A 27,325-nucleotide genomic window follows, 5' to 3' on the forward strand; every position below is an offset into this window, starting at 1 on the left:
TCTTATAAAATTTAAAGGCCAAGATTATTACCTATCTAAACAATATTATATGCTTTTTAATTTTAAAGTGAGTTATAAGTATTTTAAGATGTACAAACAATTTACAATTTAAAAATAATCATAGCTCACTTTAAAATTAAAATACAATAAAAAGCATATTATGATATTACCGAGATAATAATCTTACCTTTAAATTTTATAAAAGGTAAATTCCCTCTAATTTTTAACCAACGGTGCTACACGTGTTCTTCTGAGCGTACAATTTGCTATGTTGTATTTGCACTTGTAAGACGGAACAAAATATGCGGGTATCACGTCCTCTTAAAAGTAGCAATATAAATAACAAAACAAATTTATCAAAATAAATATATATTTATTACAGCTTAAGGGTTTTTCCAAAATTTCTGTCAATAATAATAGAAGGTAGATAAGTAAATAATTTATACTGATTCGATAAATAATTTTCATAGAAAATTAATAGCAAATTATTATGTACATGGAAAAATCATTTTGAGAATTCATTTCATTCCAAAAACAAGACGTGTATGATCACCACGAGGAAATGACACCGTGTACACTGAGTAAAATTATTATTATTAGAAAAGTGATACACTTAAACTAAATTCCTTAACAATAAGTACTCAGTTGTGTTTTTAAGATGTTTATAAATCATGACTCAAAAGGTGGCTTTGACCTTTTCGAGTCTATTACACATCTGATTGACATCACGTCCCATTTCTTTACATTTTGAGGAGCATTCTCCTATCCAGCTTGCCTCGCCACTTCTATGAGACTATAAAATAATAGTTAAATACGTAAAAATTAATTCAATAAAGTATAAATTGCATAGATTTTTTTTTAAACTTACTTCTTCAAGATCACGTTTCCAAATATTTCGACAGTGACCTGCACAAATAGGACAAGGCCTCTCAAGGGAATATCCACCGCATTCTAAGCAATCTAATGACACATGGCGTTGCTCCCAGTTGACTCCACAACTATAATCGATCAAAAATATGATTATCCACTATCCATTTGTTTACATTTTACAACAGAAATAGTCAACAAGATATATTACGTGTTGGTGAACAATTTTAGTTAGTTATTAATATTTAATTACTATCAATATTATCATGATTAGATTAGTATTCCTTTCATTTTACTTGCCACGAAAAAACAAATATTAAATATTATATTATACGTTCGTAAGAATTATTTTTTAAAGGTAACATTACGGGAAAACACTATTTTAAATGGTATTAAAAAAAAATTAAATTAATACTAATTATGCTAGTAATTATATTGCTTAGTATTATACTATTATCTATAGACCTATAAATTATAATCTTAGTTTACCTATGTCAATGTTTTTTACTATGCCTTTTATTTATATTTACTTATAGACCGTTCTATCATAATATATCAAATACATTGATAGCCACATGCCGACTTGGCGCAGTGATTCAGCTTGTTTAGTATAAAATATAAAAAGTATGATTATATTATAATATATTATCGTATCAGAGCACTCAGTAATCATAGATAATAAAGACATGGATAGGCCACGTCTATGTTAAATATATTTGAGGCCGCGTTCCCGGAGGGGAAGGCAATAAACTGAGGCTCCTTTATATTGATAGTCGATACTCGATATAGGTATACTTTATTTGGTATCAATTGTTCCCCTCGAAGACCGCGGATAAGACCATTATGTCTTATCCATATCTTTATTATCTATGTCAGTATCCAAAAGCACAACCTATCCTGACACGGTGGAAACGTGAAAAGGGCTAGTAAAAGGTCTATGGTATTATCAATATTTAATTTCAGTGAACGTTTTATAAATAAATATTATCACAATTTAGAAATATCAAAAAAAGGATGCTATTTATAAATTATGAGGCTGGACTTTGACATGATTGAGAATCTGCATTGCTAAAATTATTTATAAAAATGTGTAGATTTTTAGAGTATTAAAATATAAAAACTAGTTCATACTAGTTGTATTACACTAGTACATACCGGAAACAATATTTAAAAACTTCTTTGAGCTCTTCTAGAGTTACTGCCTGCTCAAGGTCACTGACTAGATCCATGTTATCGAGCATTTTGTCATTAATGTTCATCAAGCTTTGGTTGTTCATAGTCTGGACACTAGTAACTGACATCTTGTTGTTAGTATTCTCAACTAAAATAAACAAAAACTATTGTTATGCACTTTTTTTTATTATTGTTTTCTTAACTGTACACATATAAATTTTAGATAAAAATTAAATGTTTTATAGGTAGGTAATTTACTTTCTTTTTTTTTATTGAATTTAAGCATCAACAACTATGGTCATTAGCATTTTGAAGGGGGGGTTACGGTTGTTGAGAAACACGTGTATGTTGGGCGAGAATTCGTTACTAAAAAGTAAAAACCTTAAATCCCGGGTGGTCACCCATCCCGGAACTAGTGACGCCGGTCGATGCTTATTTCATGACTTATAAGTTATATTTTAATATACGACGACAAAAAAACTCTGTATCTGTGTGAGTACTAAGTATTGTAATACATATATTATTATAAATCACGTCCAATTTTAATTTCTGTAAGTCAGAATAAACACAACATTTTTGCTATACCAGCAGGCAGCAGCGCAGTGACTTCAATATGCCACAGATAAAATCTAAGTAATAAACTCAGAAATAAAACACAACGCTGAATTTTGCATAAAATATACCTACACTAAATTATATACCAATACCATTAGCGAATATTTGAAAAATATCCGATAGTAATCATCGTCTTGCATTCCATAGAACATTATTGTAACGTTTATAAATCTAAAATTGTATAGATTTAAGTGGGAAACGACTGCAGAGTCGCCATCATAGGTTTTAACACATTTTAACATGCAACGATTAAGCCGATTAAGGATTATATATAAGTATACAGCCGATAAAACTGAACAGTTTACATTAAATTAATCTTTAAGTGGACGTTACTGTGACACATATTGTCTCCGTCTTACAAACGCGAAACAGCAACTTTTACGCTTAGGAGAACACATTTAACTCCGTTAGTTTAAAAATTAGAGCGAATTGAGCACTTATAAAATTTAAAGGTAAGACTATCATCTAGACAATGACATAGGCTTTTTATTATATTTTAATTTTAAAGCGAGTTATGTGTATATTAAAGTTGTTAACGGTTTATACATCTTAAAATACTTATAACTCGCTTTAAAATTAAAATATAATAAAAAGCCTTGGTCATTGTCTAGATAATAATCTTACATTATATTGTATAAGAGATAAATTCGTTCTAGTTTTTAAACTAATGGAGACGAACGTGTTCTGCTGAGCGTAAAATTTACAATGTTACGCACTTGTAAGACGGAGACAACAAATGTCACTGTAACGTCACCTTAACCATTGTGACGTAGCGTGGAACCGCAAATGGGGAACACAAATTTGGGTTTCCTAGGTCGATCGTTGATATTTTATAATGCAGGACACAATTCGTATATTATGCTATGATATACAATTATATATTATAAATATAATATTATGTTTGAGTGTTTTGTTTTTAATATTTGCACGCGAGACGCGAATATAGTTAACTGGTTTTGACGGTTTTATGACCAGTAATGATGACAATGACGTTATATTGTTTCGGAAAGTTTTTTACTCGATATTCCAGAATCTATAAAAACCATACTTAGGATAATTATTAATAGTAAAATCTTGAACAACCTTCAAGTCACATATTACCTGATACCTATACAATTATTTTATTCAATCTCGATGAAATGCAAAAGTAAATCCTTTTATAAATTACGCATTTTAAATAATTCCAACCTATGTACTATATAATCTAATTATTATTACAATGTAATATAATAAATAATTTAATGTATATTATATTATATAAATTTATAAGGACAACTGGGTACAGTACAATAATAGGACGACATTCTATTTTGATCATTTACCCCGGAAAGCATTATAATCCTGAAAAACTGGTCTGTGTGGCCTTCATATTGTTTTACATTCGTAGACTGCTGTTCGCTTATACAATATGATAATGGCATCTTAATAGGGAAACTTTAAAGCAATTAACACAGATGGGCGATGGCTATTTGAAATTTTAATTCATATAATACGAAATATAATTTTCTGTGTAAATAAGCGATTCTAAAGACTTAATCAGTTATACCCTGTTCCAAAAGAGAAGACACGAGATTTACGTAGCAAAACCGGTTTTGTCTGTGGTCGCCTCGTGTCTTCCCTTTTGGAACAGGGTATAGGTATAAGTGATACACTGATACTTCGTAATATAGGTATTATAAAATTTATAAAATTACAATGCGGGTTGAATGATATTATTTCATTTTGCAAGTTTGTTTTGCAATTTATTGAAAGTTGTTAAAAAATGTCTGAAAAACTGTTCTCCCAAATCGCATCTAACACGAACCTAAATTGTTTAATAGAATAGTAAAATAGAACAATAATTATATAGCCAAGTGGCAAGTAGTACACAATAATTTAGGAATTACATTTATTACCGTCCTATATATTTTTCATACCTATACACGAATAATTCAATACCTATTTAATACGAGTGTTTTGACACGTTAATCAATAAAGTGTATCAAAACACTGATTTGTTTGGTTGATGTATTTTAAAATCTAAGATGGCCCATTTTATATTTATATTTTATGTTCCTCAAATTATTTAGTTTTATGTGTCTTGTCAAATAACTAATAAGACACATGCTTTCAATGGCTTTATGTGTATCCGTATTCCAGTGACCATGGAAGTGACAGGCCCGCACTGAACGTTACTACCTAATTACTAATTAATAATAACTAATAAGTAAGTAATTACACTGAGACATTTCCGCATTTTTAATTAAATGGAAATTGTTGGAATATTTTCTTTCAGTTTTGTTTAGTTGAATAATAAGAAAATCAATCAACAGAAACTATTTCATCTAGCAGTTGAAAAGTTTAAGGTTTAAATCTCTTTTAAAATTCGATGAAGTATTAAATACTTAGTATTTTAATAATTTTCTTTGAAGAAGTTAATTGTTAATACATAACGTGCGGTAAAAAAACATGCGGAAATTCAGATCACTAATTTAGACATGGTTTTATACTTTTATAAAGCTGAATAACCTTGGATATGCATATAGTCTGATTGCGGTGGTGTTAATGTACAACAACAATATAATATGCACGTGTCATCTTGTTTGGAAATTGTATACTTATGAATTGTTATTGTATATTTTACCCTGGTGTAATTTATGAAAATAAAAATTTAACTAGGTATAGCATTTTGTTTTTAGGTAGCTGTATCACAATTAGTAACTATTGATTTTCATCGACTCAGATGCAACCTCCTGATCAATTCACAATGCTGTATGCTTTAATATTCAATTTTTTGTATTTTTTAATCTTTTATAGGTATATAACATTATGATTTATAAAACCAATGAAACAATAACTTTTACGAAGTTACAGGTTACTTTATTCTGCGTTCATAATTTAAGTAAATTTTCTTAAAGCTTAATTTTCTATAAAAATCCTAGAATACTAGACAAAGTATTTTCCAAAATCTAAAAATGTAAAGAACACGGATTCCAATAAGTTTTAACTGGGATGGGTGTAATGAATAATGTTCTCTTCTTTCAATTATCAATTTGTCAGGTAGATAGACACATAGTCAATGTACCTACAACATTAAGTATATTCGGCAAATGTCACTAGGTTTTAAATCTGATCACGTTATTAGAAAATATTTTGTTCAACCTTAAAATGCAGTACTGTCTAATTTATAATATAATTTATAGTTAAGTATTATTATGTTTGTATTGTATGATGTTAAAAAACCCGTTCATGCTATATTTCCTTATAGCTCCTACCATTATAACAACTGCATATCTGGTTTTTCGTTATACATCTGAGGAATTCCCAGTATATTATTATTAGTTCGCAATACATTTTAAAATCTTGTCTGGTGGAATATCTAACTTTTTTGTACGGTACACAAAACTAACCTTCCAATACTACGAATATACAAGATAGGTAGGTACCTATAGTTGTATTTATTTCTTTTTTGAATAAAACAACATTGAACCTTTTCAGTATTTCACACAAAATATTGAAGTTACGTTTGTTCACTTTGATACATTTTATTACTTATTTTGATTTATGTTAGGTAAATTAAATTATTCGCCACTGAAGTAGTAGGTATGCCTCTCAAATTATCTTCAATAATCTAAGAGATTTATAAATTTAAATTTTTTGCGAGTGTTTTAATTAACTTTTATAATAAATTAAATGTTGTGGTAATTAAAATTAAAACTATAGGAAGTAAATATTGGAATGATATAATATTATATTTATAATTGATATGTTATATTGCTGACGATATACGCAAGGTTACGTTCTTAACTTGATATAACTGGGTTTGATATATTCTAGGCTTGTAAATAATAAGATTCCTTTAAAGTAGATACATAATATTATTATCTATACATTTATGCTAGTATATTTTGCTGATTTTTATATTAGTCAATGGTCGTGTCATTGAGCGAAAAACGTTCTTCGTTATTTTATGGAATCAATGTCAAACAAAATTTCATTACATTTGATACGTTTGTTTGGTAGTAAAAACATAATATGGTAGTACTGTAGTAGGATACTATACTATACGGCATATTAGGCTATATTTTTAATTCCATAAATTTGTACCTATATACGATAATATAGAATAAACCAACTGGACAATATTATAATTGTGTCAAAAAAAAAATAGAATACTTAAAAAGTTGAAGATTGAATACATTTCATTATTTCCTATTTATTTTCATCACCAATTCGATATCACGATCTAAATACAAAATTGAGTCAATTTACACAACAATAATTTGTATTGCATCTAGTCAATACGCAATACTATAATAATTTTTTTTCATTTACAAATTTCTATACCTCCTCTTTTATGCATTTTCGAATGTGAAATCGATGTACTGCTGTCTTACATTAATGAAACTGTTAATAGTTATATACCTACTTAATATACTTTATTGGTTATACAATATTATGATGGTCGAGTGCATGACACATGTGTATACATTGCACAGCTGATACTCATTTTATCATTGATATACTTTATTTTACTAGGTAACGTAATACATCTACATCTGGTCGAAAATATTATTACTTATTAATTAGCAGTCTTGTAAAGAACTTGGACAAAGCATTTAAAATACTTCCTCACGGTAGGTATCTGTATATAAAATCAAATACTAATTTGCAAAATTTTTTTTTTTGTTTATATATTTTTTATTTTCAATTTAATCACGTAAAAAGAATATAATTTACGACATACCAGTCGTATATATTAACACATTTATTTGTTGTGAATTATACCCAAACAAAATTTCAAATATCTTGACAAAAAAACCATAGTAGCTTATATTTCATTGATACGATAGAAAATGCTCTATAAAGTTAATGAAAAACATGAAAATGCTAAAAAATTTGATTCAGTCGATAAGGTAAAAACAATTTTTTTTTTTGAAAGTATTTGTGTTTGTAGGAACTCAAATACTTTTATTTTATTGAATATTAAATAATATTTTTAAAATATAGTACTTGAATACTTTTAAAAATTATCTTTACAAGGCTGCTATTGTTGAATGTTGGAGACTATAATAAATAAAAAATGAAATGTCAACTTCATTTGATAAGTTTCAAATCTTATCTAGGAACTGAATTATTACAATATACGCTATTTTAGAAAGTGCATGATGAAATTGATTCGAATTGCATCGTATTTGGAACAAGACAAAGCATTCATAATATACATAACATATGAGCGTTTACATGAATAACTAGACCAAAACTAATTTGTTAATATACCAATACTTGTATTTTAATATGCCCGTTATAAATCCTGTCGATGGTGGATTTAAATTTTTGGATAATAACAATAATTACAGTGTATGAGAATTAAGATTTGTTAAGATTATTAATTACACGTATTATTTATTTTTCGGCGTGTTTATAAGATTTGATTTTGATTTGATTACTTCAATAAACATTGGAGTAAGGTAATTCATGTTTATGTTTCACATATTTGGCGCTAATACAGCCTTGAAATTAGACATGTATTTTCTCGTGTTTTTAAGAATAATATTCTTTACTGCCTCTTATAAATAATAATAGAAGAAAATTCAAAATACTGAACAGGACAACCTACTATACAATCGCATTTATAGTTATTCAACATGTCACAGTGACTAAGATTATATATTCGTGTACTTGTGTACCTACCTCAAGTACCCAAACCATATTGTATTATTGAAAGTTTTATTATATTATAATTTATAATATACGCAATAACTGCCTAGGTACTATAAAAATTAAAAACTGTAACAAAAAAATTTTCTTTTTCTTAATTTAAACAAAGCCATTTCATCTTTTAAACGTAGGTACCTATTCATATTATAATATAGGTATATATTTATATATTTTTATATAATTTACTTAAAATTCACTAAATATAATCAAGGTCTTTTTGCATTTATTTTTACAACACATATAATGATAAAAAGTTGTTTTTTTGACTGGAATAATATATTTTCTTAATGTTACTACATATTATATTACGTTGATGCGTATCGACCTATTCAATTAATATACACGAATATAAGTTTAAAAAGATTTCGGTTTATTTATTCGAATTATTTTACTTAATAATTGCTTTTATCAGTGTGATTTAGTTTGGATAATATCTTAATGTTATTTTCAACATAAAATATAGTAATGATACTTTAAGGTTAAAATTATACTATTGATACATTATTATAACACAGGTGATGTGTTATTAAATAAAATTGAAATTGTAAATTTAAAATGTACCAATAATTTAATATATACCTACATGTCCTAACCACATAATATAAATGTAGCATAAATATATGTTAGTATGTTACAATGTTTCATCGAACAACTAAATAAGTCTAGGGTACCTATATAGGTATCTATATCATAAGAAACAAAAATATTTTCGTAAAAAAATATATATAATACAAAAAAGTAGATATCTTTGAGCCCTGGGATGTCAACTATCGCATTCCGCGTGGTTGTATACGAATTATGAGTAAGTGTTTACATAAATCATAATGAAATGATAGCAATACTAAACTTTAGCGAGGAATTGTTTACTCTAAATAGGTACTAGGTAGTATGAGTACAAATAATACTACGTTTTTTAGACACATCATAATTCATAATAATAGTGTATACATTACTGCGGTAGATACTGTGGAATACTCACATCTAACTCAGGAACGAAAACAATGAATGCAATTTGACTACGACAGTTTGTTTTTTTCTAAATTTCAGTCGCCGCGCTGACGTGTCGAGCAACGTGTCGCTAGAAAATTCTTAAAAATCGAAACGTTTCGCGTACTTCAGACGATCGCCGACGGCCCTATATAATATATTATAATAATGCGTTATACCAAAAATATTACACGAACGCGTTTCGATTGTTCCGATATGATCGATCGACGCGGTGCTGCAGATATTATATTGTATAATATTATTATAACAAATAAATACGTGATGTCGCGAATTATAGATAGGTACAGACCGTAAAAAGGAAAACTTAGGTGAAATAAGGCCGACAAGAGTGTTGAAAAACGATCGGTCGAACGATATTCGAACACTCTTCTTCGGATCTAATTAAATGTCGGACGAGACGACTTAAGTATATATCTACGCGGTCAGGCGGTCGTTGGCGTACTGAATAGTAAAATGTGAATAGTGAATACCGACGTCTGGTTTGACGCGGCGTGTTGCCCGGGGATCGGCCTGTTGCCGCGTTCTCGCGACGGTTGACGATACCTATAACGTCACGCCACGGAGATCGGGAGATACCATGACGTCGTATCGACGCCACGCCGACTGGGCGCATGCGCACCGCCAGTCTATAGACACCAATATACACCATCTCACACAACCGTGGTAGCAGGCCCACCATAATATTAATATACTAAGCTCGGATAAAACCGACGTTTATAGTCGGCAGTTCCGGGTTAAGTACATTATCTTTCGATGACCTTCATGTCCTGGTAGATCGCCTGTTGTATACTTCAATACTTGTATGTTATTGTACGCGTCTATCATTGAATATCATTAGATTGTTATTGAGCGAATCGTGTTTAAAATCTAAAATATTAATCGTACTACCGTCTACCGGACGTCAAGACTATCCTAATCTTAGTATCGTATTATCTACGAACAACAATCCGTTTATGTTTGTATGAATAAATAGGACGGACCTGAGAGTAAAATTATATTAAGTTATACCTAACCTACAGTCCTTATTGACTTCTTCCTCCTACACAGTAAGTGGCTAAAAGTTTTAGGAAAATGTTTTTAAGCGGAGGTAACAATGGCATAATTTGGAGGGATAGGGTGCCAGGGCGTGTGTTTGGGCTACAACTCGTTGATCGTTTGCGCACGTTTACCTTTTTTTACAACACGTTTGCACACTTATATTTTGACTACCTGTGACGAAAATCTCTAGTATCAGAACTCAACTCGTTTGTGCACATATTTTCCTTCTCGCTTTAAGTCTGAAGACTGTCTGCTTCAAACAGGCGTGATTAAAAATGTGTGTGTGTGTGTGTTACATAAATCGTCATAATTTCGTTACAGTATAGTTTACCTAGAGTCAATATAAATATAATCTAAAATTTTAATATCCACTCATTAAAACACGATATTAACTAAATTTATAACTGTCGATATTAAAACATCGTTTTCCTAAACGAGTTTCAAAAATATTAGAAATGTCTATACGTCCAGATTAAAGAGTTTACGTCGTCAAAACTCTAGTAGGTACTTCACTTTACTGAACCATAACTATTGAAACTGTATACTAAAAGAAGTTAGGCATGGAAAATCCAAAATGATGATTAGATAATATTGCTATCAAATATTTGATAATTTGTACTGCAGTCTGTGACGATAAATACATGTGTGTGAATGTATTCGCTGTGCGCAAACGAGTTATTCGTTTACGGGTAAAACATTTTGAATGTGCGCAAACAAGTTGCAGTGGTGTGTTTGTGCCCCATTTCAAATGGTTCCAACTGTCCTGCTAACCAAACATGTGATTAATTAAAATTCTAATTTTTTGAAACGATCAAATTATTGTAGCCTTCATATTTTCCAAATCCATTGTTATGGACCTATTATTTTTAGTACACATAGTTAAAAAACCGCGCTCGTTTCGATCAATTTCGATTTGGATACATCAACGTTTTCAAAAAAATCATCCGATTAAGTAATAATTTGTAGGTTAAAAGGGTGATTATTGTATAACAATTAGAACATTGTGATGTCGTAGGCGATCTACCAAAACAATTGATCTACAAATTTCATAAAAACATGTTTGACGTACGATACGTTTTTGAATATATTATACAACATACACTTTTATAATTCAATTAGTTATTCTATGTAAGTACTTATAAGATAAAACAAAATAAAAATTATATAGAGATCTGGGATCTGGGGATATATGGCAAATTTTATTTAGTCGCAATTTCGATGTATCACCGAAATGATATCCATTAAAGGTCTGATATGAAAATGAAATGAATCAACGAAGTTATGGTTCACAGCAATCATAGGTTTAAGCCTTTAAGGGCCATGGATATTTGATCTATGTTGGTACTTGGCACTATAGTGACATCTTGGAACGCAGATATTTTATACTTAATAAACCATAAACGGAATAATAAAACACCTTTTCCAACTATTCAAAGAGAAGTTGAAAAGGGAACGACAATTCGACCAGTGGTCATTGGAGGACATACGCCACATTTGACATTAAGGCCCCCGCAAACGTGTTATTTTAAAGGAGTTGTGTGTAGACAGTTTATTGAGGTCAATGCTCGTCTTTGTGTGTGTAGTAAATGATCATTAGTGTGTACTCCCCAAAAATCACTTGCACATGATTTTCGTTAAGTGCATTATTTATTTAAGGGAAACTACTAAGCACTTTGAAATTTTAACATGTTAGTTTCCTAGGTATTCTACCTAAAAGCTCAGTAAAAAAAAAATCAGTAAAAAATTCCTGTGAAAAAAAAACCGATGGAATTAAAGTCTAAGAATAAAATAAATTGTTTATAATTACGCCGTAATAGGTACGCAGATACTTTTATTTTTTAAATTAACATTTAACTTATATTTTACTTTGTTTAAATATCAATATAAACATAAACAAATAAAAATATTATTATAATATTAATATAATAGAATAAATTATAATAAAAAAATCTTTAAAAAAGATTACAAATTTATATGAATATCTAAAAAACAATTTGCGGTGCAGTATATTTATATAATTGTAGGTTATTATATACATTGTACATATTATCTACAAATTACAGCATAAAGTTATAATAAAAAATAAATATAATACATCAATATTGTTCCTTGAGGGCCGGGAATATTGGGATATAAATATAACATATTTGCATATTAATGGTTCAGTTTTTAATAGATAGGTATACTGATAAATTACCTATTATTTTTTATTAAAGGTGGTGCTTAGTGCAAGCAGTAATTTTATATAATAATTAAATTTAGGTATAGATATTCGCAACCTTTTATTCATTTGGAATTTTTTTCGCTGAACTTTTTTTACCGGTATTTATTTTGTCGAACTTTTGTTGGAGTATTAATCGGAGATTCAGTTTCCCCACCTCAAGGATAAAAAAAAAGGAAATTCAGAAAAGATTAATACGAATTTCCATTATTATAATATTAATATAATGATATGCGTTCATTAGTAAAACCAATGTTTGTAATTCATATACGTCTCCCCAGCCCCTCTCAAAGGCACGAAAAAGTGGTAAAAACCAAATGGTATAATAGGAAATCTCATGATCGATAAATCGATCATCAGCAAATACTAATCGATGACATTGACTAAACCGTCTATACTTCTTAGTTAATTTATTATGAAAATATATACCGATTACAAACAATATAACATGGTGTCCTCCGGCTATACTGAAATCGTCTGTAATCATTACCTTTATTGCCGAAATTTCCGATATTGATGGTAACATGCATATTATAAGCTTATCATATTGTTAGGTTACACTAAATGTCCATAAAATATTATGTGTACACCGTACGTCCGTACACGTGAATCGCATAATTTACAGTATGTATATTGTGTATGTATACACGGAACGTTTTGATGAGAAAACATTATACTGTAGGCTTCTATAAAGGTTTTCAATTTGCAGAGTTATAATTCATAAATCACGATTTAAGATAGATACCGCCTACTAAAATGTTTTTAATTGTGAGTTGGGACGATAAAACAATTATGTTGGGGCTGCAACAATTTGAATGACCAATTTTTGAGAGCCACTGACAATTAAAAATGGTATTACTTATATTATGTTCAATATGTATATGCTAATATATGCAGATTAAGTTTTGCTATAATACAAAATTGCATAATATATACCTTTATCGAACACCTATTGCGTGGCCCAAATAGCACCATACACTCACTAGTCACTGGTCATTACATGACATTGATATGTTACATCCTTCTACGAGTCAATTAAAAACCATAATATCTCCAACAAAAAGCAACATAATTATTGAGAGCAAATATAATGTAATTACAAACCACACAATTACATACATATACGATATACAGGTGTATTTAACTAGTCTTCCTATTCCACTTCTACAAATGTACAGAGTTTTCAATTATTAGACGTCAATGACACTTGAGATACCACATTTGTATAAAAATAATTATTTTAACATTTTTTAGATTTTGAGTGGAGCGAAAGAATGTACCTATTGATTTTACAATGATGTGTTTTTTTTTGTCAGCACCATTTTGGGTAGTAAAAATGCTCCTATTTTCGAGGTCAGAATTTTTTCTGATAGAAAAGTGATTCTAGTTGGTTTTTTCAGGAGGTCAAAATAGAAAATTCATGTAGTTTAAAGCGTTAAGAAAGCGTCATGATAAACAAAAAAAGTAATAATTTTTACGCAAAACCAATTTTTGAAAAAATCGATTTTATTTTTTTGGTGTAAATCAAAAACTAATAAATGTAGAGTGTAGACCTTTGAAATTTTCACCAAATATTTACATTAGTAATTTTAATGAATGGTAAAATTTTTGAGCTAGTTATAGCTTTGAGAAATTTTTAAAATTTTGTAAATTTTTAAAAATTATTCCCGATAAAACTTATTTGCTTAATAAAAAAGCATGAACAAGTAATTCTAGGTGCCTTAGAAATTTCACTAACGGAAGTTCAAAAATATTAAAGATACATAGGCTCAATTATTTTGAATATGCATTTTAAGTTCAATTTTTGACAAATATCATCAAAATTTCGAATATGTTCAAACTATTTTTCATTGAGTAATTCAAAAAAGTTTATACTTTCATAGCTAACATTAGAAATGTTGATAGAAGATTCCCAAATAGTCATAAGTCATTTTAAACATTTTGTAAATTATTTTTCAGTTAGAAATTCATAAAAGTTTTAGTTTTTAAAGCTAAGATTAAAGTTTTAATAGAAGTTTTCACCTAAGTTTTTCTACCTATAAGAAAGTTTACTTAAATAGGATATTAATTTTTTAAGAACTTTTATAATTTTTACGATATTTGATATTCAGCGGTAAGTTATTTAATTCCCATTAATCGATTTTTGATATTTGGTTGTGTATCCAAAACGAATAACCGTAGACTCTTGAAATGTTCACTAAATATTTATAATAGTATTTCCCATAAATGGTAAATTTTTCAAACTATTTTTATTAATTTTTTCGAATTTTTCAAATTATTTCTCAGTTAGAGATTCCTAAAAATGTTCTATTCATAGCTAACAAAAGAAATGTTAATAGAGGTAACCAACAAGTTTTTCTACCTCTAGCAAAAAGAAAAAGTTCACCGAAAAATCACGCTATTTATAGCCATGAGATGTTTTCAATGTTAGTTAATTTTTTTTTAACTATAAATTTTGATTATTCTCATATGTCTTAGTCCATGGTTGTCCCTGTCAATATAACTATTTACTACTTGAATCAAATTGCTATAAATTATTAAATATTAATGTACTGTTGATGTATTTATTTATGAACTTTAATTTTAACATAGATATGTTTTAAGACTTGGGAAAATTTTTTCCGACCGATTAATCTTAGGTTTAAACCCCAACTTAGCCTAAGTAGCCACTATATCAACCGATGCATATAATTCCATAACATCATATAATTTTATTACGTTACCAAACCAACCTCATTTTTTTTTAATCAGTTTTATATAACATAATATCATCACATTTACTTATTTGCATTTACACTATAGTAGTTACATTATAAGTTATAACAAATATTTATAAATAAAATTGTTTAAAAATTGTAATTATGATTTTGAATTTTGAACGCCAGAAAGCCTATCGCAAACGTAAACGTGCCATAGACGATAGACAAACGTCAAAGATTCTAAGAGTTTATGTGATCGTTATGACATTCAGTTCGTCGATTACTGATGAAAACAATTACGCAATATTACATTTTTTTTTTTTTGAAACAATAAAATGTTGGTACAATTTGGTACAATAAGTAATTTTGATTAAAGATAATATATACATAGCGAGACTAACAGATATGGGAGGGCACTCAGTAACTCCACCCGAAATATTTAAATTATGAATAATAATATGGTCTATTGTACTACTAACCTAACCTATATTCATTGTTTTTTCCATGCAGCAGGAAAACTATCAATAGTTACATTAAGTTTTTTTATTGCGTTATTTGCAAATTTTATAAAGTCAATGTTAAGTTTGATTTTTATCAAAATATAAAGTCAAATTATTAAAGTATTCATACAAAATAACTAGTTATGATTTTTTTAATTAAAAAATAAATATATAGGTACAGTAAGTAATAATATAATCGATAGCTAATAATTTAATATAAGTATAATAAAATAACAGCTGGTACTAGTGGTTATTTATTAAAATTTTTTTTTGTCATTTAAGGTACCTACAATATATGAACGTAAATAAATTTATTTGAATGTATACAATACAATTATTAGGTATGTAATATAATATATTGAAATCGTTAATCTAAAATATTATTACTAACTTGGTTTGAAACTAGTTTTCTTATTATAATCTTCATTTAATCATTTATAATGTATATCCAGTTATTGTTGTTCTTAGCTGTAAGCCTGAAGTTGTTATATAATATTAATAAAATAATAAATAGTATATTTTAAAATAACACTTATATATATATATTTAACTTACATACTGTTAAACATTCACAATTCGCATTATATAATTAATAAGCATGCGAGATAACACTGAACGTAACAATAGAAATGTATTCGTCCAACGATTAATTTGTGTGTTTTCTATAGCGTACCTAAATTATGTTTATGATTATCGTTTGTAAGGTAAACAAGTTATACTATATAATTACGTGTGCTCGTGTGCATCATAAATTCATAACCATAAGTCTAATATATCGGGCGTAGCCCGTTTCGCCAAAAAATGACCCTCCCCGTTTCGCCCGAGTACGCGTTTCGTCCAGACTAGTTTAGTCCAATTTAAAATTAAGTTGATAATGATTATTTTAAATTATATAATATTTGAATATCATTTAGCGTTATCTAGAGAACACTACTAAGAGGCGAAACTCTTTGTCATATATTTATATGTTATATATTTCACCTCAGAATAGATCTAATTTGCTACCAGAAATTATCCCTAGAGTTGAAAATTGAAGTATTTTTAATCCAAAAGGTGATGATAGACCAATTAAAAATCCACTCAGAATCTAAAATAAGGGTGAGCATTTTTGTAAAATCACCTTGTAAATAATTTAACTATCGCAATCTTTTAAGAAAAAAATTGTGCTCAAGCAAGTTGTAAGAATGTGTATCAAATCAATCTTCTATGATCAATTAATTTTCAGGTAAAATTAAAAATAGTGCGTAAACGGGTTACGCCTATTTGTTTATCAGTTGTTATGATATCTGAATTATTATTTAAAATTAAATTAATTAATAATAGGTCATATATAAACTTGATATTTTACTATAGTTTACACAACACCATGGTCTTAGAATTTTAAAAATAGCTTTTTTTTTATAAATATGTACTTACCTATAGTGAATCTATTTAAACTTATTTAAAATATTATCTACCAATATTTCTAAAACAATGATCATTTTTGATAAATTTCGTTTATCAGTTAATCAATTTTGGTAACTTATTTTTAAGTAAGTACCTATTATAAAGAACAAAACACTACATAGCCATATATCAGATATTGCTTAAAATTGTTTTTAACAAAAATAATAAGAATATTCTATATAGATTATACGAAAAATAGAAGACGTACAAATTGTATATATACATATTATAAACGTGACGTTAATCCTTTAGCTGGGCTTGAAACAGAAATTATTTTTTCCTAATCTCAATTTCAATATTAAATATTAGAAATAATTTTTCCGGATTTCGGTTTAAGTTACAAATACCTACAGATAATTATCTCTTCCAATTTTAATTTCAGAATTAGTATTTATGTTAACCGATTTTGATTTGATTTCGAGTACTAGTATTTATTTTTTTCCTATTTCGATTTCGATTACCACTTACCAGTATTGTTTTTTCGATTTTTATTTAGGTTTTTCACGATTTTTTACCGGTCCTAAATACAGTTTTCAAGCCCTGTACCACACATAGTGCATAGTTGTATAAACGATACTGATACATATATGTCATACATTAAAGCAGTATACCATACCACCATGATACCATATTGATTTTCTTATTTTTCTTATTTTCGACTGAGTTGGTAACGATACGATTATTATTAGGTACATCGTACATATTATAATATTTAATTATTAGTAAACTAGTAACTTCAAACAGTCATATAATATTTACTAAACATAATAATATGTATAGTACTTCAATCAAAGGGTGATATGATATGGCAATACTTATTTAAAACAAATTTGAAGAAGCTACTTCTTACAGACAAAAAAATAAAATAAAATAAAACCGCTCATACCCGATTACGCCGTTTTAGAGGGAACGATATCAAGAATTCTTGTTTGAACTTTGAGGAAACCTTCCATTCATGGAACTTTGTATGGTGTTAAGTTATTGCCCATTTTATATTCAATTAGAATGTTACGACGAAGCAACACTTTTTCTTCTCTAAATGTCTTCTGAGGTCCCCTGGGACTGGGATAACGAGGGAATTAGAATTATTTTCGTTGGATGGATTGGAGTGAAAGCGTTTATAGAAATTATATAGTTTTGGCGTCTTGAAATGGAGGAGCCGCGTTATAAAACGTATATTATTATTTCAAACATAGTATGGATTGTTTTAATACGATTAAAAAATAAAATAATTGTGTTTGTATTATTTTTCCTCCACCTAGATTTATTGTAAATACCTAATGTAAAAATGTAAAGATGGTCAATGGAGTATAAGTTGACCGATAAAAAAAATATACTCATATATTTAATGCGATTATAATTTAATTATTTAAAACAATATAACATAAAGAGATTTTATGGAAAAGAGGTAGTTATAATTTAAGCTACCTATTTCATCTGTTTCAAATATCAGTGGGATTGTTTCACACGTGATCCTCAAATTACAATTTATATAATACATATTTTGCACGTGATAATTTTTATTATATTAATATTGATGTTGTATCAATAAATAAAATATATATATTAATGCGTGTTTTATTGGTTTGATTTTATTATTATTATTATTATTAACTTTCATCTGATTTATTTATATACTAATGATTCACCAATGTTAAAAAAGTATTTAAAATTCAAATAATGCATTAACTATCTAAAATGTATTTTCAAATATATAACAACAATAGTCAATAGAATGAACTATAAAAATGATATAGGTGTAAAAATAAACAATTTAATAATCTAAATAGGTAGTTTAAAATATATCTAACTGAAATGCGGTCTACAGCTAGCCCATATATTTCTAAAGATATTTTATTATGTAGGTATTTATATTGCAATAATAGTAATTAGTTTTTCTATCAAAGTATTTATATGGCCAGCAGTGAGACTAATTTTTGCAAATTAAAGATTTAACAATTTTATTAAAAATCTACAAAATAATTTACATATATTCTCGTGATTTTGACAAATGTTATCCCTATATTTTTTAATGTTTTAATTTTTTAAATATTGACCTAAATCAAAAAAAAAAAAAAAAAACTCGAACGTTTTAAATATCTATAAATAGCTCTAAAATTTAAAAATATTATGATACATATTTGGTGAAAATTTTAAATCTTTATAAGTACCTACTGTTCCCTTTTAAATTACAATAAAAACAAAATCGTTGTTGAGAACTGATGATGTTGCTAGTAAGTTTTTTTCAATTATTTTGAAAAGTACTGATAATTTTTTACTTTTACACTCTTTTTGTACTCAGGCCAATATTTCAAGGTACCTACCAGATCCAATTTTATACCAAAAACTACGCTCTCAAAGTTGAAGATTAAAGCATTTTTTTGCTCCTTATAACTTATAAGTGACTTATAAGAGAAATAATAAAAACAATTTTAAATCATAGATTATTGTAAGCACATAATATTCATTGCTCTGCTCAGAATCTGAAATGTTAATCAGTCACGCGGCCACATGGGGTTACACGTGAATAAACTACCATTGAACTTTTACAATTTAAAATAACCTACTTTTATTTTTTACTAACGCTTTTAAACGATTAACAATTATTGATAAGAAAGTAACAAAGATAGGTAGATTTTAGATATTATAAACTTATTCATAATAACAACAATATAAATTCATACAAATACGTATAAGCACCTACCTGTATATAAATATATGTATAAAGAGTTTACATTTAAAATTACGATCAAGCTTTAAAATTAAACTTACTTCAGGCTTCAAAAATGAATGTAAAATGTTAAATGGCATTTAATAATCTTAATTCTTAGATGACACAACAGTAGCGTATTTTTGGGAGGGGGAGGAGTCATGGGGTTTGATCTACACTTAGCTAGCTAGCAATATTATTTTCATAATTTTAACTATTACTGTTAGAAAAACGAATTTTTGAAGTGATACTCTAGCTCTATATCATTAATGTTTTTGGAACAAGAACTACCATCCCAGGTTAAGTTAGGTAAAAAAAATATTGTTTTTCATAACCGATGTTTTTTGATATTGTAATTACAATTATTGTTATTTATCTATGTTTAAGTGTTTAACCGTATATTATTATTTAGGTATATAATATTGTAACTATTACTTTAAATATATAAAAGATTGGTATTATTATTAATTTAACAAATTACACAATTACACAAACATAGTTAACGAGGTATCACTTTTTCACTTTACTGTCTCTACTCCGCTCAGCTAAGCTGTTTAAATGCCAATTATTACTATAAGACATAAGCTATAAGCCTATAACTAATGAATTACACGTTCAATATCAATTTGTATGTATCGATCAATATTCTGAAAAATATTCTTCTTTGGAATATTCGGAATATTAAATTAAAAATGTATGTTGTCATTCAAAAAAATAAAAACATAAAAATGATAACAATGAGAAATATATTTTTTAATATAATTTGTTTTCAGAAATGTCCTTTTCATTGGTACAAATAGCGTTTGAGATTTGGAGGGGCTAAAGCCATACATTGATAATATTGAATAAGCTAAAAACAAAATGTAGGAAATGTTTGGGAATATGAACATTTTTGGGGAGCTTAGCCCCTAAAGCCCCCTCATTTTGCGCCTATGGTCCTTTTACAACTACATTAAATTGTGTAAAAAAAATATTTTCAAAATGTTAAAACTTCAAACGAATTACCTATCTAGTGTAGACACTTAAATGTATCACTTTGTACATACCTACATAATATTATACATACCAAAGATAATTTGTAAAATTAAAAATGAATGTCTAGCTAATTTCTTCTACTTTACCAAAAAATACAAACACGAAAAATAAGTTAAGTGGACGCCGTGTTGTCTCTGTCTTACAAACGTAAGAGTTCAGCAAATTCGATTTTGTGTTGTTTAGCTTTAATATTAGTGTGAATTATTATAATAATAATTAATAAATTATAAGATCAAACTAAAATGTAACAATAATATCTAGGGCAGTAGGGCTTACGCAGTTACGCATATGTAGATTATTATCTAGATTCCAAGCTTTTATTGATATTTCAATTTTAAAGTGAGTTATAATATGTAAATTAATTATAATTATGTTTATTATATTATCCAGCTAAGTAAAAAAAATAAATAACTGCACGACGGTGAGTGTATAATATATCGAAGCAGGAGTTGCCTATTTAACCTGTGTAAAACACAAGTAAATTTGTTATACGACATAACTAATTTTCTAATACATAAATTAACTACTAGTAAACTCCAAAACATCAGAAATATTGTGTAAAACGTGCTTTAATAAAAATAATAAAAATCGTACGTTCAAAAATTAAGTTATAAATGAAAAAGTGTGAACTTTTAATGGAAATTTATATTAAATTCAGAATTAAACTTGGCATTTGTTCATGATATCACATATTTATAGTGCTTATAGATCATATATTTTTTTTACTTAGCCATTTTTATACGTAGTTTACGAATGGTTTTTGTTGTGATTATATTTTCTATAATATTTATTATATTTATAGTTTAAAAATGGTGATAATATAAAATATAAAAAAAAAGCTTTGAGATGCTCAAGATAATATTTTTACCTTTAAATTTGATAGTTGATCAATTCACTATAATATTATATTATGCCCGTTACGCACGTCCGTTTATTGCTGCTGTGGCACGGCACCGCAAGACATTTAGACATGTGCAGTGTGCACTGCGAAATTTGTCATTAGATCACATAATAGTAGGTATATACCTACAAGGTATTTGCGGTGCCGTGGCGGCAAGAAAACGGACGTGTGCACCGGGTCTTGGCAACCTAACAAAGTGACAACACATCATACGGGTCCGTCATCAATTCATCATCTTAAAAACTAAATGTTAAGAGGACGTTTTACCCGCATGTGTAAGTTATCTCCGTCTTACAAATGTACATCATAGTCAAAAACTATTTTGCACTTGACAACTTTACTCCCTCTGTATTTATAGAAGAATTCCTAAAATTCCAAAACGCATAGGGAAGAACTTTTTATTTTATTTTTATTTTTTGGATAGCATAAATACAATTTAAGTTATCAGTTTGAGAACATAAGGTTTTTTTTTGTTTTTGTTTTAATTATTAAAAAATATTGGTTAGTGTTATTAAAATTGAAAATAATTAACGTCACAGATAAAGTTCCTACTTCCTATGCGTTGTGGAATTTTGGTAATCCTACTATAAATGCAGAGAGAGAAAAGTTGTTACCCACAAAACATTTTTTGGCAATGTTGTACATTTGTAAGACGGAGATAACATATGCGGGTAGCACGTGGTAGCACGGCCTCTTAATTGGTTATTGGGCTATGGTAAATATAGCTTATCATCGATTAATAACAAAGAAAAAAGGTTCTTTATAGCTCTCACAAAGCGATAATAATTTATTTTTTTATTTCAGTCAATTGTGAAGCAGAACAAATAAAGGATGTATACTATAGTACCTAGCTGCAGTAATTAATATAATTACATATAATAGGAAAAACAATTTATGTACCTCTATTCAATATTCAGTTTATATGAGTAAAAAATTCTATCTCTGGTCTAAACTTAATTTAACGAATCACCTTGAATTGAACCAGTCTGAATCAGGTTCATTCAATTGTTAGTTGTGTGACAACAAAATATGGAATACTTCAGGCATTTTGTATTAATTTATTTTATACCTACATATACTATAGCGTTATAGAATTTAAATGAGTATATTAATATAAACTGTCAAGGTTAGTGATTTATGTCACACCTAATGATTTTTTTTTAGATTTCTAAAGAATATTTGCGTATCAAATTATTACGTAGTTACTACTTTATTGGCATTAAAATATTAAACGATAGGTATTTTAGATTCTCAGCTGAGTTTACAATGAAAAACACAAAAGAAAAACTCTTGTATTTTTCATAACATTTTGGAGCAGTAAAGATGTTTAGCTTTGTGTGTGGTTTCTATATGTAGGTATGAATCTGGATCTAGTTGGTACTTCAGAGTTCAGGGTGTTAAGTTTAAAAATCATAATGATTTTAAAAATAGCTGAGAAAGTGAAAATAAATATGAAAAATCTGGAAAATTTATGTAAAATCAGTTTTTGAATAGATTGATTTTCTTTTTTTATTGTAGCTCAAAAATAAATAACTGTAGAAATTTCCATTATTACAAAATATTCGAGTGAATATCCAATCTTGTAAAAATATAAACTTCAAACGCTCATAAAAATTTAATTTGACTTTCTTGTAGACTATTTTTTTTTTTTTTTGATAAAGGTAGACAAACTTATGAGGAATCTTGTATTACATTTAAATATCTTAGATTTAAAAAGAAAAAGTGGGAAAGTGGATGTCGCTCTAGACAAGCACAAACTTGTGAAGAATCTTGTATCACATTTTCGAATTTTAGATTTAAAAAAAAAAAGTGGTAGTGAAGTCGCTCGCTGTACAGTAAGTACAAGTGGGTCACTGTATAATGAATAGTATTAAATTTGAATTCAATGATATAATATCACTGTATAAGAAAAAACGATTCTGAGCGAGACAGTTTGTCAGTCTAGGTATTAGACATACCTATTATAGGTATACTTATCTATAGTATTAAAAAAAAAATTGATCTATAATAGGTATCAATAATAAATTCCAAATTAATCATATCATAATATCCATTAGGTAACGCGTTATACATCAACAACAAACCGTGGTACTATCATAGATATATAATAGTATACTTTAGAAGTTTCAAGTACCCACAAATAATAATATTATACAATCACAACAAAATATCTAAAATAGTTATTCCAGGTTTTTCAATATGTAATTTCGTCTAAATTTGAACTTAAAATTACTATAAAAATAAACTGTGCTTATGTATTTCTTAGAATTTTTGGTAACAGAATTAAATATTTACGTGGAATCTTGTTTTAAATTTTCAATCCTTAAATATAAAAGTTGAACATTTTATAAATTTTTAACTACAAAATAATTATTATTCAATTTTAAATTTGGTAAATTTTGTCAAAATTTCAACTTCAAATGTTTATAAAAGATAATTGTGCCTATGTATTTTTAATATTTTTCAACTGCTATTGTAACAATGTATCAGGAGCCTTGTATTAATTTTTTACACTTTTTGGTCCAATAGAAACTTTATTGATATTTATAGAAAAAAAAACTAAAAAAATTGAAAACTTACAATGTCCGTAAACAACTCAAAAAGAGTCAAATTATTTTCAAAATTTTATCGTATATAGAAAATGCTAATATAAACATTCAGTGAAATTTTCAAGTTTCTACAGTCATTCGTTTTTTAATTACAACAAAATAAGAAAATCGTTACTTAAGAAATCGAGTAAGTACCAAATGTTGTAAAAATATGAATTTCAAACGCTCATAAAAATTTAATTTGAGTTTCTTATAGACATTTTTTTTTTGATAAAGGTAGATTATCCTATAAGGAATCTTGTATTACATTTTAAAATCTTAGTTCTAAAAAGAAAAATTTTTATGAATTATAAACTCAAAATAATTAGGTAATTTTCGTGATTTTTCCATATTTTGTCAATTTTTAAACTTTAAATGCTAATAAAAAAAAGCTGTGACCAAGGATTTTTAATATTTTTTAAATTTCATTGTAATAATATAGTAGGAGCCTTGTATTAAATTTTCAATTATTTTTACTCAACAAATAAAGTTTTATTGACATTCATAGAAAAAAAAACTTATTAAATTGGAAACTGGAATTGTCCGTAAACAGCTCAAAACAAATAAAAATATTTTGAAAATTTCATCATGTATAGAAAATGGAAATATAAACAACCAGTGAAAATTTCATGTATCTACAGTCATTCATTTTAATGTTACACCAAAAACCAAAATCAATTTTCTCGAAAACAGATTTTGCGTAAAAATTCCCGTTTTTCCTTAATTTTTCTTTTGTTTTTCACGGCGCTTTTGAAAACTATTGGAAAAATTTGGTTTGTAGCTTGTTTCAAATTTCAAGTAGGCACCAAAACTGAGGGAAAGTTATAATAACTAGCTATATAGTAGGTCAGTGCCGTAGCCAGAAAAAAATGTTGGGGGGGCACTTAATTTTTTTTCATTAGCCTTTGAAATGCTAGAATATCTAATTATGACCCCTTTGTTCATAAAGTGTATCTACAACTCGTTTTATGACTGTATTATATTTATGTTAACACGTATGGTACCTACATTGGCTACATTTTAATATAACAATGCATTATAATATTATTGTAAACCATAGGTTAATGTATTCATCAATATTATTATCATTATATCAAAATGTGTTGTAAACAAAACATTCCATTTTTGGTTCAAATATTATTAAAAATATAATATAATATAATAATATATTATAATATAATATAAAATATTATAATAGGAAAATATAATATATTAATATATAGGTAGGATTTCCTAGACACATTGAACAAAGTAGTAAGCACACTGCACACAGAGAGACATGTCTATTATAGCGGGATATTGGGATAGGTATACGTTTAATAGCATAAACTCTTAAAGGTATTCTAATTTACAATAAAACGTAACTTTAGACGAAGTTTATGTTAAACAGCTGACGATGAAATTAAAATGTTCACGACCCTGGATCGTGACTTCATTGCTTAGAATAAAAAAAAACATATCTCACGTTTTATTTTGATGGGGATCCATAATTCACAAGCCTCTCACTTAGCCCCCGGATCTTTTATAGTTACAGCTATATCATTATTTATTAAGATAATATGTACTGTGTACCTACCTAATACAGTAATACTATTGTGTATTACAAATTATAATTAAACATCTATATATAATGTACTTATAGGTACCTATTTAATTAAAACGAATAAAAGTATAGGTAAATAATAAAGATAACAGTATTTAAACCTCAAATAACTCTACAGTAAGTACCTATCTTATAGTTCATACAGACACGATATTATACACATGATGCATACATAATATCTATGCACTTAAGTAAAATACTAAAATCATATACTGTTATAAATCTATAATATTATATTGATTATATCTATAAAGTATTTTAGTACCTATAGGTATAATGTGGTATAATAATAATATGTATAGTAAGTATGTAGAAATATAGGTAGGTAAATGTAGTTGATACAAATTTTACGAATTATACAAACATTTACATTTTTTTCTGGTAATTTAACAATATTTTTTACTTAATGTTATTTTTAATTTTAAATAATATTTTGTTATTCATATGGGTTGAAAGTGATTAACCTCTGTTTGAAAATATATGTATTTATAAGCTGAACAGTTTTATAGGCGTGTTTGAATGTTTCTATTCAGTTGCAGTTTTATCTCAACCGTATCAGAACTTTTGAAGGTTACCTTGATTTTCTTAATAATCATTTAAGATAATGTCTATAGGTTCAGATTATTATTAAATAGTAATATATATCACTAAACTGCCTCATTAATAATTTTTCTAATTATAGTTAACAGATGTTTAAAAAACTCGGGTAAGTGGATGTCACTCTGCTGTACAGTAGATTACAAGTGGGTCACTGTATGGATGGTGTCAAATTTGAATTCAATGATATAATATCAATTTCACTGCAGTATACCTACGAAAAACGATTCTGAGTGAAGACGGTTTGTCAGACATTAGCCAAGGATATTTTATGTTATAAAGTTATATTATTATTATTATTATTAATACGGTAGCCGGTAAGTTGAATTAATATTATTTGTATATAATAATATATACTTTAGAAGTTACAAGCACCCTTGAATAATATTTTAAAATTATAACGCAAAACTGTAATCGTTCTTCTTCGTTAAATATCTAATTTCATCCAAACTTGAACTTCAAATAACTAAAAAAAAAAATTGTGTTTATATATTTTTTTGTTTACAGTATGAGCTACGTGGAACCTTGTTCTACATTTTCAATCCTTACTCCTTAGCTATACAAGTTTAAGATCTTACACTTTTTTAACTGCAAAATTATTTGTACATTTTTAATATAATAAAT

At 27.4% G+C, this 27,325-nt stretch overlaps 1 protein-coding gene across 1 annotated transcript in view; it reads right to left on the bottom strand.

Annotated features, from left to right (window-relative positions):
- Nucleotides 1-356: 356 nt before the first annotated feature.
- The window catches only part of LOC100164709 (protein pinocchio), a 32,670-nt gene continuing 5,701 nt past the window's right edge, over nucleotides 357-27,325 (bottom strand). Inside the window, exons 3-5 of the mRNA XM_008181302.3 lie at nucleotides 2,023-2,188; nucleotides 869-998; nucleotides 357-793 (exon numbers count right to left, since the gene is read on the bottom strand). Of these exons, the coding sequence (XP_008179524.1) occupies nucleotides 677-793; nucleotides 869-998; nucleotides 2,023-2,188 (413 nt within the window). The 3' untranslated portion in view covers nucleotides 357-676. The remainder of the gene's footprint in view (nucleotides 794-868; nucleotides 999-2,022; nucleotides 2,189-27,325) is intronic.

This window comes from Acyrthosiphon pisum, chromosome A2 (genome assembly GCF_005508785.2).
Source record: "Acyrthosiphon pisum isolate AL4f chromosome A2, pea_aphid_22Mar2018_4r6ur, whole genome shotgun sequence".
Lineage (NCBI taxonomy): Eukaryota > Metazoa > Arthropoda > Insecta > Hemiptera > Aphididae > Acyrthosiphon > Acyrthosiphon pisum.